The following is an 18,109-nucleotide window of genomic DNA, read 5'->3' as shown; positions in this document are numbered from 1 at the left end:
TCTTAAGTTTCAGAGTAAATAAATTAGGTGGATTTCACTTTTTTTTTTTTCAAAAAATAGTCTCAGATGAACATATTTTAAAATTGTATTTTATTTATTCGATATTTCATTTATGCTGTCTTTTAGTCGATTATTTGCATTGTGTTTGAGCACATTTGTTTCACAGACATGTCTCTACAGTATTCGTAACGAATGCATATCATTTCAACAGGATAAGATGGTAAATGTTCAAAAGAGAAGCTGCATCCATCTGGCACAATAATAACTTAAATGGCAGAGGAGCCATCAATAAGGAGGTCTGCCCAAAGGAATTACACTTCACTTAGACTACTGTATTTTTTAATCTATTCAAATACATTGCCTTGCAAATAATTCATACCATTTTTTTTCACATGCCCAAATGTGAAGAGGAAGGGAAAGGACTTATTTTATACATTTCTTTACAATGTCTTATACATTTAAGACAATGCAGCAATCCATTTATAATTGAGATTTTATAACTCAATACCTTATAGAACCACTTTTTGTAGCGTCTACAGGTGCAGGTCCTCTAGACAGATGTATGCCGATTCCGCTCCTAAAATTGCTCAAGAACGGATGAAAAGTATCTGTAAAAATCCATTTTCAGTTGCATGTTCTCAACTGTATTAAGGTGCCAACTATACAATCTTCCGGTGAATGTGTTTCAAACTAAGCCATGCCAATTGTAGCTCCATCTACAATTCCAGGAATGTAAAATTCTGCAACCACTTTCAAGTCTTTTAAAGCTTTTAATTGGTTTTCCTCCATTGCTGCCCTGTGTTTAGTTCTATCCATGCTAACCAGGTCCCCTGTTACTGCTGAACAGAAACTTCCCTTTAGCATTTTTTCTTCCACTAAGGTCAACTTTTTGGAGAACATGATTAACAGATGTACCATCAACATTTGCTGACACCTGAGCTTGCGTATCTGCAGCTGCTCCAGACCTTCCTAAGTGGTTCCCTGATTAGATTCAAGATTCCCTTTGCCATTGTACTGATATACATATTTTTTTTCATTTTTTTCTAGGTTAAAAAGCACTCCCAAAAATATTACTTGATACTATATTTGCTTGGACTTTTTGATATTGGTAGGACGGCAGTTCAGAAAAGAAGTTAATTGGTGCTATAAGACGTTAAAAGCTTGAAATATTGTTTTATAACCAAACTCTGCATTAAACTGCTCTATTAATTTATCCCTGGCCTGCCAGCTGTTTCTTGGTTGTGATGATGCTGCTTGTTCACTAATGATCTCCGACAAACCTCTGAGGATTTCACAGAGCAGCTGTATTTACTAACGTTATCTCACACATAATTAGACTACTACTTCAGTGACTTTGGAGGGGTTACACTGGATTTTGCTTTGAGATATCAGAGAAATGGGGACTGAAAACAGTCCCCATTTCACATTTTTCAAATGTTCTTTTTTCCTCAATTTTTCCTCAATCTTCACAATTGATGAAATACTTTGTGATCATCAATTCATTGAAATCCCAAATTAATGCATCACTATTGAAAAACAACAACATGTAAAATTCTTGGAAGGGTTTAAATACATTTGCTAAGCACCGAAACATTTGCAAAGTGACCTTGAATGTTATGGAAGGCACTTCTAAATGACATTTATTATTATTAACCTCTTTCATCCATTCACTGTACTTGATCTGTCTGTCTAGGGTTTGCGGGAAGCAATTCATCCTCTGTGATATTGGTGCTAAACAATAATTTCTAAAGAACAAAACAAGTGACTGCATTAACCATGTTTTTTTTAGAATGCAGATTTTATAGGTAATAATTGTACTCTAATTACAAGAGTACAATTACTCTTACAATTACTCGTACAATTACAATCTATAAAAAGACTCCAGTTTGATTATACTTTTTTCTAAGGCAAACAAAAATAAAACGTACATCCTGTGGATAAATAGAACCCATGTGAGCGTGCTTGTCTGCACGGGTGGTTTTTCTACAGCTTGTATGAGAATGCAACAGTCCTGCTGCCAGTCTCTCAAAATCAGATTGTATCCTCTCTTCACTTGTTGGCAACAGACTGACAGCTGACTGCTCACATTTGCTACAGAGGAGATTTAAACTTTTTTTTTTTTTTTTTTACTTCAGTCCGCTCTGCTTAGGGGAGATAACCATCGCTACCAAAAACATGATATCAAATCACTGCAACATCAGTTAGGGAGCGATATCTAAGCACTTTTATTCATCTGTTCCCTCGCAGTAAGGCATTCTCATAACATGGAGACTTGCACAAAATATAAAACACAGTTCGCACAGTAAAACATTATTTCCTCCCGCAGCTAAATCCATGGAGATGAAACGCATAGACACAGAATTTCCCTTTTACGTACCCATCTCTGATAGATGGCAACATGTACTATTAAAATTTCATTCCGTACAACCTGATTGAGGGGTGGGGTGAGGAATCACGAGGTGACATCAATTAAAAAGGCACTCAAGTGTGTCTCTCCACATCCTCTCCTCCCCCTTGTCTTCTCTGCTTGAGCAACTGTATGTCTTGCATTAATGTGGGAACCAGTTATTAATGTGGTGAGCGGCCCGGTGACTGAACATGCGTGTGACGGTAGAAGTGGTAAAGAGGTAAGGAAAGCAGTGGAGATGGTGAGCCATTTAGCACAACAATATTAATAGCTCATGCTGCAAGCTGTGGGTGATAATGGATGTTGCAGCACTGGGTCCAAACAGCTTGACTGTGGGTGTGCATATCTCTAATTTTCTTTCTTCAAAGTATGTTGGTGTAGGCCAAAGAAAAGAAAATCATCTACACTGTACCTGTTCTAGCATGTCCTCTGGTCTTTTTTTAACAGTCTTCTTTTGTTATTTTTTCTTCTCTCTGCAGCTCAGAACTGCAGTTATACTCTACACAGTCCCAATGGGACGATAGAGAGTCCTGGATATCCTTACGGTTATCCAAACTATGCCAACTGTACATGGGTCATTGTGGGAGCGGATCATAACCGGATACAGCTGGTGTTTCAAGGCTTCGCCCTGGAGGAGGATTTTGACATCCTGTCTGTTTATGATGGGCCGCCAAGCCCAGGGAACCTGCGAACAAGGTAAACATGCCATCCAAGTTTATTACATGTGTTCGTGTTTCATGCAAGCTTTGACAAATGATGATCTTATGATTATGTGACGCTGTGTCAACTCGACAGCGTCCTTTGCTGTCACCTTTAGTCAAAACTGTAGATGCATCATAAAAATGGATGTAACTAAAACTGCTTCAGGTGCATTGGGAGCAAAATTCTTAGTGACTAATCCCACACTGACTCTGTGACATATTCAAGGTGATTCACTGGATTTTCGCTTCAGAGCTTTAGGCACTTGGGTGTAAGCACAAAAACATTTTGTGAGCCAACATTCACACACTCAAGTAGCAGTATCAAATTTCCAACCCAGAGAGATTACACCAAAATATGAGGCTGGTATTGCTATGTTTATATGTTTGATACCATATACTATGACATGGTATGTGGTCTCTACCACTACTGGTGGTATGGACTACAGCAGTGGTCCACTGTGTTAAAAGTTGACTGGAAACTTAAATATATTAGATAATTATGTGTTATTGGTAGACATTTTTGACAATACCGAAACACCAACAATAAGTCTTAAAAAAGTCAAATATAAAATCATACAATTAAATAATATACATTTTCTACACTAGTTAAATCCTTATCAAGTATTCACCCAGTGAATCTTAAAACAAGCCAATTAATGCTGGTAACGTTTAAAAGCAGAAAAAAAAGGAAGAAAAAATAAACTATTATGGATACAAAGTATTTGTATCTGTAACTAAATGTTAGAGTACAGAATCAGGTGGTTGTTGTATAATTTTTATTTATTTTTTTGCTATATCCTACAGTTTTGTTTGGTGTTGTCTGCCATTTGATGCAGTATTTGATTTTGCTGGCTGTGATCGGATGTTATAAGCAAATGATGAATAAGGAATTCTCTAAGTGGATGGAGAAGACTTGTCTGTGATTGGCTGGTGGTGTGATTCATGTACATAAGCTTGATCAAGTTTCAGAATCAGACACAGAGCCAAGCATGTGCCAAAACAAGCATGTGTGTGAAATTTAAATGCGCTTTGTTCTTTGTTCACAAAGATGTATGTGCTCATACCAATCTGACTGCATGCTCTACATGAACCTTTAGAAACACGACTAAAACTCAGCCTTCGTAGTCACATTTTTAGAGGCTCATGTGAGTGTGTGAGAATTAAGCAAGCGGCAAGGCTTCTATACTTGATCCATACGTTGGTGCAGTATTTTCCAAAAAGATAGTCTTTATTGAGGGATCATATAAATGCCATTTTAAATCAAAGATGGCGCACGCGATCTGTATAGTGACAAAAATTTGGAGGTGCAGGACCAGGTGCTGTGATGTAGCTTTACAGAAAAATGGAAAAGAGTAACTGAAAAGATACCTGAAAATAATTCTCTATTTCACAGGGTCCCCTGTCAGGGATGCATTGACATCTGGACCACTCACAGTAGACTGAAACTATTCAGGAAATGTACCAAACCATTCACCCATTATCTATACCCACTTATCCGACCAGGGTTGCAGGGAAACTGCTACCTATCTGTAACATGTGATAAGTTTTAACACCATCTGCCTTACTCTCAACAGACTTGGTCACATGAAACTCAGGCTTTTTTGAGACAAAAAGGAACAATATTCATTGCACCGATTCCCTGTTGACCTTTTCCTGTCTCTGCTTGCTTCGCATCCCTGTCACCTCTTCTCATCCCCTTCCACATCCTGAGTCTCTCATTTTAAGCCAGTGATGCCTTCACTGCACCTCCCCACAGAAAAGAAATGAAAGTGAGAAGAAAATCCATTATGGATTGCTTCTGGTTTGTCCTCCTCAGCCGTTTTCTTGTTTGGACCTCTGGGCCTTGTTTAGTATGCTCCAGTGGGATTTAGCGAAACGCTCTGCGCTTTGGATAAAAGGGAGAAGAAGAAATGAAGAGTGGACTTGAAAGCCGAAGGAAAAGGGGGTTCATAGAAGAAAGGAGGAAAAAAAAAGACCAAAAGGAGATAGACGTAAAAACACAGTAAAGGGATCACAGATTGGGTTTAGATTTCACCAGCTTTCTTTGGCAAGTTTCTTTTTTAAAAGAGACCTTCTGTGAAAAAGAAAAACGTCCAACTTTATCTCTGTTTGAGCTTTGACAGTCTGAAAATCTGCTAGGATGTCTCTCTCTTTTGGTGGCAGCAGTCTGACTGAACTTTTCACTAACAAACACCCCAGCTGAAACCTCACCGACCTTCAAAAACACACACACACACAAAGATGTAAAACTGATAATTCATCCATCTTTTCCCTCTCATCTCCCAGTTGTCAGAAGTAATTTTCCTTCCATCTTTCTTGCTGCTCTTCTTTCAATTTCTTTTTCACATTTCATTTACGTTCAGGTTTTTTTTTTCAGTATCTCATCTTCTTTTAGTATTTTCCAATTTATGCCTTTTTTTATTCCTTTTATGTGTGCTATGTGGTAGGTTGTAGAGCTTGGAAATTTTTCTTTAATCTTGAGCAATCATCAAAAATGTATGCCTTTTTTTTTAACCCTACTTGAAATGATGGAACTTGATTCATAGCAGCCACTTTCCTGTAGATTTGTTTATCCAATCAACTTATGCATTCTTTACTGTCCCAAAAAATCTTCGAAAAATATTATCTGGATAATAACTGCTTAGAAGAAATTAGCCAAACATGTGTTTCTCTACATGTGTACACCCCGGGGTGTGTTTGTGGTTGCAGATGCTTTATGAGTCACAGTCTCTACTTTAGATAAGCATATGTGAGTCAGTCTGATGGTGCAGCACTTCATTACACTGTTGATCAAAACCGACGTCTGGAAAGAAGACAGAAAATGCGATGGCAGCTTCTCTGAATAGACGAGGGCAAAAATACTTGTTGATGGGAATCCTAGATTGCCAGCACAAGCTGCTGCTCGGCTCTTTGATCGCTGATAATTAAAGGCGGCATTTATCTCCAGAGATGGTGTGGTGATTCGGTGCGTCGCGGGCAGGTTGGGGCCTTTTGAGGCAGCTTTGCTCATGGTGGCGCAGAAGCACAGCAGAACAAAAGCCAAAAGGAAAGGAGTCTGCAAAGCTCAAAGACAATGTTTGAAGAAAGATTAGAATAAAAATAGAAATATTTGGCCTGATGTGACAACTGGAATTAGGGAGGAGAACTCTGTATAAAATTTCTTTCTAAACTCTTTCTGGAAAAAGTTTTCTTAAATGAGCTTATCTATCGTACTATATTATTAAGAACATGTAAGGTCTACCGCCTATCAAATAAGTGTGTATACATTAGACATACAGTTCTGGTTGAACACTTAGATCCACTCATTTTGGAAAGAGTGACATTTAAAATTTTAATAACTTGTATAAACATGTCCTTTCCCAAGTTGGGATAAAATCATAAAACTCAAAGAAAAAAAAATGTCTAAGAAGGTGACAGAACAATTTAGAGGTCCTCCTTAGGCTTTATTATTATTTCAACCATGTTGTGTAATACACCTGAGCTGGTAGTCAGGAGCACCACTTGGAACTGTTCTCTCACCATCCCTTTTCACTTTGTGCACCTCTAACTTTGAGTAAAAAACAGACTCCAGTCATTTGTAGAGTTAGTCCGTCAGGACGCTGAGGATAGAGAGCAGGTGGGCCACTTTGCGGCATGGTGTGGAAACAACCATCTCAACTTGAATGTGAACAAATCCAAGGAGATGATTGTAGATTTCAAGAGAAATGTGTTCCCCCATGACAGAAACACCATTTCTGTCGTGGGGGAAGAAATGGAGGTGGTGGAGGAGGTAAACACCTGAGTGTTTACCTGGACAACAAACTAGATCGGAGTTGCAATAATAAAGTTGTCTACAAGAAAGGACAGAGCAGGCTTCTTGAGGAAGTTTTGGTCCTCCATTGTTTGCAGTGAGATAAATCTGTGGAGAGTGCACAGTCTTCTGCTATCGTCTGCTGGGATAGCGGCATTGGAGCCAGGAATTTAAAAAGGCTAAACAAGCTGATAAAGAAAGTTGCTTCTGTTCTGGGGACTAATCTGGACTATCTGGAGATTATTGTGCAAACAAGGGTTCTTTTTAAAATCAGGAAACTCGCCTCCTTCAGCCATCATATAACTTACAGAGCAATAGCTGTACGAGTTGCATGACCCTGTATTTTTTTCACCTTATGATTGTAGTGTAGTTTTTCAATGGGGAAATATTACTGAGTTGGATTGCCAGCATACTCTGCCATTTTCTAAAGATTGTTTTAAATATGGAGAAAAATAATGGGTGACCTTGAAAAAGTTACATGGACCACATGCATTGTGGGTATGGAAAGGCATGCAAAATCACAAGTAGTTTCTTTCCCTATTAAAATGACATGTAACATGTCTAACCAAGTATTTAACAGAGCTTGTAAAATTGACAGTAGTCAAAGAGGACATGTGACAGCTAAAGCGAAATTCAACTTGACTTTAGGAGCATAACTTTAACCAGCTCACTGGCTGCCACTGTGGGAGAGAGTACATGTTTTTTAGCATGACAAAAAAAAGCAAGATTTTTTTTTCTCACTTTTTGTGTCACATTTCACCTTGTAGCTGCCAGTCAGGGTACACTAAGTACATCTCAGTGCGGGAGAAAAGCTGCCGGGGTGTGCAAAGTCGTCCCTCTCCACATGCCTTCCTCTCACTGATGGAGTGACGGAACAGAGGGGCTTACAGCCCGGTGGTCTGAGACACGTGGGGTTTAGTTGGGGAGAGGCGGAGGCGTGAAGGGGGACAGATTTTCAGCCTGGAGGCAGGATTGGACCTAAATAAGGAACACTAGTGCATAGTGGTGGGAGTGGTGCTAACACAACAGCTAGCCTATGGGGCTGCGAGGGAAGGAATTTCAGCGCACAAATTTATTTCAATGTTTTCTGTGTATTTGTGTAAATGTGTGTGCAGAGACACAATTGCAGTGTGTTTTCTTGGAGCGTTCTTGCCTAAAAGTGATGTGGAGGGAGGGTTACAGTTAACAGCCCATTACATGAAGCCGGTTGATTCTCAGCTAAACCAAGGTTTGTTGTGATTCAGATAAAACGAACACGACACTCAACTGCACACACGCTTTTAAGGACTAAATAAATGGCATTGGGCTGGAAAAGTGTTACTTCTCTACTTTTTTTAGACACTCCAACATTTTTCTGCTCTCAGCACAGCATTTTTCCCACATTATATTTACCCCAGCTGCTCGCATAAAAATATGTGGTTGTTTAATATTTTATGGCCCTTACATTTGGCTTAAGATCAGCGCTACAGTATTATTTTATCACATCCGAGTTAAAGCTAGTCATCTCCCGGGGGGGTTCTCCATAGTAGTTACTGTTAGCACAGAGCATCCACTGCTTCATCTTTTATCTCTGCTGGCATTTGGAGAGCTAGAGTCTATCTGTAGTTCATGCTGAGTGTGTGAATGACTTAGTCGGTGAGTCATGCTTGTAAAGAGCTATGGTTCGCGGGTCAGGGTGAAAATGGGTGACGTGCAGTGGCACCTCCCTTTTGAAGACTCGCCTGTGGCAATAATTCTTCTGCTGTGAAGGCCTCTGGCATCAATCTCAATACGTAAACTCTGGAATATGATAGGAGCATGTGAACACTCTTATTTATTGAATGTGTGTTTGCATATTCGTCCCCCACATTGTCTGTTCATTGTGCTGCTGTGAGAGGACTGCGTAAGGAAAATATATCTGAATCAAGAGGTGGGATCCTTGATTCCCAGTGTCAGAGATGTATCACCTGAAGGTTGCGTAGTTTTATTAGTTTGCGGTGCTCATGATTATTCAGGCAATCCAGATAGACGTGTAGAAAGATGCATTCGCACATCCCGCAGCATGTGCAAGCACATTCATTAATGCACGAACACACACAAACGCGCACGCCCACAGACGTGCACAATTTTGAATTTATGGCTCCTTTGAGTCTGGGCTGTTAATGGGAAGACTGCCACTTATCAATGCCAGCTTTAACGACAGACTCCTAAAAACAGGACGAAGAGTGATAGTTTGTTTTTCATCATCTTCCCACAGGAGAAAAAGTAAAACGATGCCCAGATTTATAACGTCCACTCACCTGTAAGGCAGAATTATTAGGCCCAGCAACTCAAGATTAGAGAAATAATCAAATAGAAGCCTGTAAATTTATACACAGCACCCTTTGTATTATTCATTGTGTTTCATCACTATCGACTTTCTCCCATTTCAAGGCCAATCAATATACTTATTAAAAATACACAACTGAGAATGCACTTTTTTTTTCTGTCAAAAGACAAAATCAAACCAAGAAGTGCATGATGTCAATGATGAGCCATTTTAACCTTCCCCCCCGGTTTGGGTTCATATTCACTTAGATCAATTACAGCAAATTTTGGAGGGTAGCCACTTAAGCCATTAAGGCTTTTACTGATGAAAATGTAACCATTTAAAACACAGGTGTAATTATCCTCCTTTAGAACTCACTGTTCAAATTTGATCCTTTCTGAGCTCTAAAAAACAAAAGAACATAATTGTATGTTTCACTTTGTACAGGTCCACTGGCATATTATTCTTTAAAGAATTTCTTTTATGTAGATTTTTAGCTTTAACATAAAGTAACCCTACTGACTTGTACAATTTAATTCTAAGCTACATAATGATTCCATCTATGGCATCAATAGTTCTGTTTAACAAAGGGTAGTCTCCGGAGGCTGTTTTTCTGATATGGTGCCTCGCAAAGTTTGTATTCAGACACCTTGAAGTTTTTTTTCTAATTTTGCCATACTACAACCATGAATGTTGTTTTATACTTTGAGGAATTACTTATTTGACAAATGAATAAAAGGCAGTGAATGATTGACCAGCTGAAGGAAAATATATGGCTTTTAAAATGCTTAATGTGGTGGTTGCTGGTTCTGAAATGTTTTTATTTCAGGACATGAATACAAATACTGTAATCTTATAAATTTAGAGACAGATTTGCACAGTTTGTTTCAATATCTTCAGATAATCTTGTGGTGATTTTTTTCCAGCTTGTGTTATCTTTGATGTGTGTAGGCATGCATGTTTGTGTTTCTGCAGTTGTGTGTTGATCATTGATTTCATCATTTTCTTTTTTTCTGCTTTCTCTTCTTCATCCCTGGGAGACACGGATCATGGCGGTCTAATTACTCACCCAAATACCTTGCAAATCTGATCATGGATACAACACATTACATTTAGCACACACGCGCACACATGCACAATAGCTGCCCTGTGCCAAACGGATTTTTCTAGCTTGTAATTAAACACTTACTGCACGTGACCATTTGCACTTGTGCTTATTTAGCTGTTGAGAAATCAAAGGTTAACTGTGCCGTTCCCGTCCTAAACATTCCGTCATTGATTCTGTCATTAATGATGGTAATAAGTGAGATGAATATACATGCAGTGCAGTGAAGGGATGCTGAAGACTTAATTAAAACACATTGTTCAGGACTTCAAACCAGAAAGGCACATAATTAGGAGACAGGCATTAATATTAAGACCTGCAGACAGAGAGCAACCAAAGCAGAAATCTGCACGAGTATCTGTGTGCTACTGTTACTAATTCCAGATCCAGGGTGTTATTCAGGATACTCATGTAGACACACACGCATACACACGCACGCATATTTATATTTGCATGCAAGACTAACACCTTCCTCCTCCTACTCTCTCTTCCCTCTCCATCTTCTTTCTTCTGCTGCTCTTTGATCATCCTTCCCACCGGAGTAAAAGAAGAGTGATGGGTAGAAAGTCAATGGAATTGGTAAGGAGCTCCATCGGTCACTGTGTCCCTTTTAGCTCTGCTGGCTAATCAGATCTTCCACGCAATCTTGTTTTGGGCTTTATTAGTTGCATTCCTTTGCAGTGGGAAACACAGAGGATCACAACAATGGAGAAACAAGTGTATATGATGTAAATTCGAATAAAAATTCATAAGGTATTTATAATAAGCTACCGTCGCTTACATTTTATAATTTGTGTTGGAATAATCCATCATGGCTTGTGCAGACACCCACATTCCTTATTTACTAAATCATTCATGAGCAACTAACACTGCGACTAATGCGTTTGGAAGATTTATTAAGGAATATTACACCTTTTGTCTGAGTAGACTTCTGATAGATTCAGAAACCTGGCTGCAAATATTTGCTTCTATTCAACCACAAAACATCAGAAACTGACAGGATGTAGCATCATCATATTTGGCTGATGCTGCAGACGTTTAGGTTTTCCACTCAAATCAAATAATTAATTTGTGAGCCATGGTTTACCTTGTTGCTTCAAATAAGCTTTTCTGTCCAAACTGCTTCCTTGAGATGAATGTTAAATGAAACAAAATACATTAAATGTCAGACCTTTTGATCTTCAGGATGGGTAAATGATCGGTTCATTATATCTCAGCTCTAATCTTTAAACATAAAGTGGGTGTATATCACTTTTATTACAACACAAGTGAAAGATATGTTTGTGTTCGTACACACATCTGTACATGGTTAACACAGGAAATAGAAATAATAATAATAGAGTTGAATCTGCACACAAAAAAGCTGACTTGTGAAGGATAGTGTTATAGAAGATTTTAATACAAGTCATTTTGCAAATTAAATGTAGACCTTTTTTCTGATCTTTAAATGCTATCCACTCCCATAGCAATATTTGCCTTTGGCTCTGTGTAAGATAAAATGTTTTGTGGGAGTGTTAACTCCGTCAATATAAATTGCCCTGCTGCTGCTCTATAAAGAAGAGGGCAGGAGGGAGGATTAGTCAGAGATGGAGCAAAAGCAAAAGCATCAACTTGTGAATAAAGGATTTGGTCTTTTCTCCACGAAGAGGCAAATTGACAGAATTTCATAGAGCATATACTCGGCTGTCGCCCAAGTGTAGACTATATTTTGGGATTTGTTTATTTCATCCATTTACTGATATGTCCGTCATGTCATATGCACACTAGTACTTTGTCAACCTTGTGGGCCTAACGCATGAAAAAATTTGATGTTTGCCAGGATGAGTCATTTTATCTCTTTACAGTGCTTTGTGTAACTACTTTATTTACCAATGCAATAAAATATTTGATAAACTGAGCTGAGAGAAGACAAGTTAAGAAACTAAATTCAATTAAAATTGAATTTAATTCCAAAACACTTTATTAATCCTGCAGTAGGTAACTTCTATTAATTTTTTTCTACATATTTGTTAATACTGCTACTATGTCATGACTATGTCGATCTCCTCCACCTTGTCAAGAGTGCTCATATTGCCATCTGCAGAAATGCATCGCTCCCTGTCAGAAACAACCAATCAGAGCCAGGAGGAAGGTCTTAGAGCTGTCAGTCATGCTCCTGTTGCTATGGTTATGCATTTAAAAAAATGCTTGAAAGTAAAAGAGCATCAGCAAAAATGAGCTGCAAAGTTGAACTTTTTGGAAGGTGTACATGATGCAGCTCACATCTGGCATAAAAGTCACTGTATTTTCAGAATAGGACATGATGTCGACATATATGTTAGTGTAATGATCTGGATCTGTTTAGCTGTTTCTGAAGGAGAATTCCTGGCCATCAGTTTGTGACATTAACCTCTAGCACACTCGGGTTATGCAGCAAGACAATGATCTAGAAGCAAGCCAGCAAGTTCACCTCTGAATGACTCAAAACAACCAAAATGAAGAGCGTTCCAAAATTCCTTCACAGCGATGTAAAAGATTAATTAATGCCCATTTTTAGGTGGCACAACCATTTATTATGTATGTGAGGGAGTCAATTTTTCTCACAGGTGCAGCTTCGTTTAGACAATTCTTTCCTTAATAAGTGAAATAATCATTGGAAAACTGCATTTTGTGTTTATTAGGTTATCCTTGTCTATTTGTGCATGTATATAATATTCTAAAACAACCAAGGGGTGACAAACAAGCAAAAACAGTAGCAGTCTGTAGAAAGGAGAATACATTGTCACAGTACTGTCTGTTTCTCCTGCAGTTTTTTTTTTATGTCTTAGTGTATCATTATTTTTATTGAACACATTTTGTATGTGTATGTTTGTTTTGTGTGTGCCCCAGTTTATCACATGCATAAAACAGACTGACGTTAACACCTCTTAGACTACATCAAAGCACAGTATAAAAACTTGCTACCACCTTGAAAATATTCAGCATCTTGTATATTAAAAGTGAAGTGCTTTTTCACAAACTTCATTTCTACCAATTGTATGAGATTGCTGGAACCACCTTGTGTATCTTCTTGACATGTTAACTTGATGTGAAACATTTTTCCCCACTTTGTTGTAACTTCAATACATAAAAGTATTGAAGGCAGAAGTTATATGCTGGAACTAAAAAAAACATTTATTTAAAAGCAAGAGTGCAATTTTTTTATAACGTATAAGTACTTTGCCCTGTGATGGGGTTCTGTATGGTTAAATAATGGAATTTGTCCAGCAGCTTTTTACATCCTACATGGAAATGCTCTAATAACGGCTATATTAGACTTTTTTAGTTAGGAAAGATTATGTACAAAAAGAGAGAAAAAGACAAGATAATTTGGAGTTAAAAAGATGGGGTATGTCTTACATTTAGTGTGCAAAAGGTGATGAGGCTTTTTCTGTGTAGTTCTGTTGGTGTCATAAACTGTTTCAGCTCAGTTTGAAATGGCTACTCGGTAGATTCAAAAAGAAAAGAAGAAAACACATCTAAATACAGAAAATATTACTACTTATTTCAACTACCTAAAACGAAGCATGCATTAAATACTATCCACTCCCTTAGCTTATTTGTCAGTCATGCAGCATTTCTTTCATCTTGCCTCCTGTTTGATGTCAATGTGATCTCTTATGTCTGCCCTTAGTCTCTCCTTGATCATTTTCCACAGCCTTCTGTGTCATAATTGCTCTGTTCACTTACACACACGCGCACACACGCGCACGCGTTTTCACAAGGAAGTAAACAATGACATACTGTATCTCATAGCTACTGCTTAGAGTTGTCACTTTGCTGGGGACAAGAGAGGCACAACATTGAATTATTTTTTTTATCCCTAATTATTTTCTGCCTGAGGATTATTGCAAAGCGATTTGTGCAGAGCAGTGGAAACACAGGGGAGGGAGTACGGACGTCACCTTGTTCCATTTGTCAGCTTTGATTTGTTTGCTGTGGGCATAATTGACTTATGTCTGTACAGAGGGGGGACAAGTAAACAAAGAATTTAATTCTGGTTTGGTTTTTGAACTTTTCTTAAGTTGGACTGAAGGGTACACTATTTTAAGAAATAAAATCACTGTGCCTTGCATTCATATCACGTCAACATTTTCATGTTTCTTTTTCAGCACAACAATAAATTTCAATATTTTATAAAGGTCTTATATGATTGACAAAAACAGAGCAATGTATATTGCAGACGCAGAAGTATTGAGTTATTTTTTACTGAAATAAAATCTATAACAAGATGCTTTCAAAAGTGTAAACAGAGTCCACCTGTGTATATTGTTATTGCAGAATAAATACCGCTGGGAAGGATAAGAGTTTGTTTGCCTTCACAGTTTGCTCTTTGTTAGCGAGCATTAGTGAGCAAACACCATCATGAAGACCACGGAGCATTTAGACAACTTTGAGCTGTGCACTCGACAAATTTGGCAATAACAAAAGAGTGACAAAGACAATCATTGTTAAAAGTAAACCAGACGAAGACTAAACTAGTTCACATACAAAACTGATGCTGGACCTGACCCTGAACTATATCCCCGGTGCGCAGTAATGTACTACCATGCATCACTCCATCAGGATGTTTCTCTTCAGCAAGAGTTGATGTCCTTGCAGTATAATGAAAAGCCTAAACAAATAAGCATGGCTACATTAAAATGGTTTACAGTGAAGCCTATTCATGAGTTGGAATACCTCTGAGAATTTGTGGCAAGACTTGTCCACAAACTCCCTCTGGATTCAGTTTGACTGAGTGTGAGCTAATTTCAGAAGATGAATAAGCAAAAAAATATGCGACTATAATTACTGTTAACAATTATTCCGGACAGTTTTGATTCCAGTGTAATTAATACAAAAGCAGACCACACGTTTCAGATTTTAATTTGTGAAACTTTTTCTCATAAATTGTAAATAACATTTTAATGTAATTTTGCATGCAGTAAAGTTTAGGGTGCACTGCACTATACTATTCTAATCATTTTTGGACCTTGTAGTTTTTTCAGTTTATGTCCTGCGTGGTTTACGTTTGAAAATATACCCTAAAATTCAATATGAGCACTTGTATGTATTTTTTTAAAAATCAGACATTCAAGCTAAACTTATAGTCACACTATGCGTGTTCTGCACATGTACTCGGCATACTGAGTTGCTTCAGAGGTATTCAAAGTACTGGGGAGATGCAGATAACATCGGCACAATCTAATATGCAGTTAATGGATTTTAGATGGTTCACAGATAAACCAGTCATGCTAACTTGCTGACTGTTGGGCACAGCAGAAGAACTACATCTATGAGAATGTGTGGAAGCCATTATGCTCCACTTACTGCAAATCCTGGGTGGAATTAGATTTAAGAGGCAGATCCGCTCTAAGATGACGGCCCGACTATCTCCAGTACAGCATTGGTACAATATCCCATAAACCTTCCACTTATTTACACTCATCTTTTAATGTGGATGGTGATTACTTTTGTCATTCCACAAAGCAAATGATTACTAATTGGTCCTTAGCTGCTGCTCTTGTCGTCTTAAAGACCAAAAACCCAAGGCATTCCGTGATTGTTTAGACACTATAAATTGCTCTCCAGTTTTCATCAGTGCATTGGTTTTGTTTTCGTGCTCAGCAGCTCAAATTCCATTATTTTTCCGTTCTCACATGCAGTTTGTTTTTCACTTCCAGCATCATAACATGCTGTTATTTAGTTGCTCCGATTTTGTCGAGTGTGCCTCATCTGTTTAAAATCTCATCCAGTCTATGCTAATATGTGTTTTCTTCTCTTCTCATATCTTCTTCGAACGCTAGGCTTCCACTCTGGCTTTTCTTTTTCTCTCTCTCAGCTTATCTTCCTCCGTGTCTCCCCGCGCCCTCCTTCTTGAGAGGCGCTGGTTTCTTAATGACTTCGCTGTGGTTTGACTTTCAGCTTGAACTCACTCACCGTCTACGTTTAGCGTCGGAGAGATCTGAGAAGCTCTCCTCTCCTCACAGGTTGTCCATGCAGTGCTGATATCTTGTGATGTCATGTAGGAATGTGGCTCCGCTCATTGCGGCTCGACTTTCTTCACAAGACAGACCAAAGGAAAAGGGCTATCTGAGTCAAAATATGTCGGTGGTGTGTTAAATATAGATGGGCTGAGGGATGTGGCGGAAAGCCGTTTTGTTTTTCAAACTGTTGTGGCTAATATCGAGATCCACCTTTACCAAACCGAAAACTTTTCAGAAAGGTGACACTGATGGCACTGAAATATATGCATATATACAGACAGGTTACATTGAATATGTGCTTTCAAGATAGTTTCCATTGTTGGATCAAAATGCTCAAGTCTCAGTTTTGAATCCTGGTCATCAACCCTAAACTGAGATGGAAATATGTGAGAGATCAAATTAGGAATCCTGGCATTGTTCAAGGAGCTTTATCTCTTTAGAAACTGTCAGTCATCAACCAGAACAGTTATTGAAAGATAATTGTATTTATCAAGAAGGGAGTGAGGTTCTTGGATTAAATCAAAGGAATCAAGTAGGAATTAGTCAGTACAGTTCAAGCTTAAATGGTGCCAGTTGATCAGTAGCTGAAAATTCCAGTGTACAGTTCAGACCAAATGTTTGGACACACCTTCTCATTGAATTCAATGAGAAAGTGTGTCCAAACTTTTGGTCTGTACTGTACATCCCCAGGTCCACTTTAAGACATCATCCTGTATTTTTTTGTTGTTGTGATGCTTCAAAACGGTGTTCTTGTGTAGTCAAATGTATCTTGGGAATGAAGGTCAGATGAAGCACCTTAAAGCAAGGGGTGAGGCAGAAATAACGAGTGTAAAGCAAGAGCTACGGTAGTGTAGCTGGTTTGCCGACAGTTTGTCGACATTTTCTCGCCAAGGATTGTGGTGGTGGGTCTGCAACGCTAGTTATCACTGGCCCAAGTTGCATGCTGGTATATGCAGGATGTTGGGGAAACTTTAAGAAGGATCAGGCTGAAAGAAAGTGATGTGGGGAATAAGCAAAATGCCCAAGTGATGCAACCTGCTCATCTGAAAACGTGTCTACTTACATACTGGAAACACCTAGTGAGCTCAGAAAAAAATAAATAAAAATCTATGTTAAGTTACCTGAACTGGTCTTTGAAAAAGTGGTTCTCTAAAAGTCAGAAGAAGTGATGCATCTCTGTGATCTTCAAAAATATATTTCCAAAAAAAAAAACCCATCAAAGATTTTAAAATTCCATTTAGGTGGATCATGACATAGCTGTGAAGTTTTCATACTCTTCCAGGACAAGATCTAAAGAAAAAAAGCTTGTTAGAGACAACTGGGAAGATCAGAGTGGATTATGGAAAAAACACACCTTTTAAAAGATCTAAAGAGCTTCAAATTGGTTTGAAGCCATTTGGAGTGGGCAGAGCATACCGAATGTTGCATGCAAAAGATCTTTGCTCTCATAGATATTCAGCAGTCTCTCACTTTTCAGGGAAAGTATATGAAAGGAACACAAAGCCCAGGGGAAATGCGGTTTTGGGGATGGGCTGAAGTGAAAGAGCACTGCAGTAAAACCCGACAAAGGGCCCATCATGTGGTGCTTTGCTGCATTTTGTAATGAAAGGAATAATGTATGACAGAGAAATTATGAAATCAGTAAAAAGTCATTTTCATACAATTCCTATATAATATTTTGTTCAGGAATGTGTAAACCAACGTTTTGCGTGATTAGGATTGTCTTCTTTTGGTTTTGTTGAAGTCGATGTTATCTCCACTTTCTGGCACGGCACAGGATATATAAACACCTGAATTTTTAAAAAACCGATAGAAAAAATTCCCCAGTTGAAAAA

At 38.3% G+C, this 18,109-nt stretch overlaps 1 protein-coding gene across 1 annotated transcript in view; it reads left to right on the top strand.

Annotated features, from left to right (window-relative positions):
• csmd2 (CUB and Sushi multiple domains 2) overlaps positions 1-18,109 on the top strand; it is a 253,349-nt gene that overhangs the window by 30,800 nt on the left and 204,440 nt on the right. The window contains exon 2 of the mRNA XM_032580630.1: positions 2,887-3,103. Coding sequence (XP_032436521.1) covers positions 2,887-3,103 — 217 coding nt within the window. The remainder of the gene's footprint in view (positions 1-2,886; positions 3,104-18,109) is intronic.

The sequence above is a fragment of the Xiphophorus hellerii genome, chromosome 13 (assembly GCF_003331165.1).
Source record: "Xiphophorus hellerii strain 12219 chromosome 13, Xiphophorus_hellerii-4.1, whole genome shotgun sequence".
Taxonomy (NCBI): domain Eukaryota; kingdom Metazoa; phylum Chordata; class Actinopteri; order Cyprinodontiformes; family Poeciliidae; genus Xiphophorus; species Xiphophorus hellerii.
The sequence above is the reverse complement of the archived record's forward strand: the minus strand, read 5'-3'. Positions and strand labels throughout refer to the sequence as shown.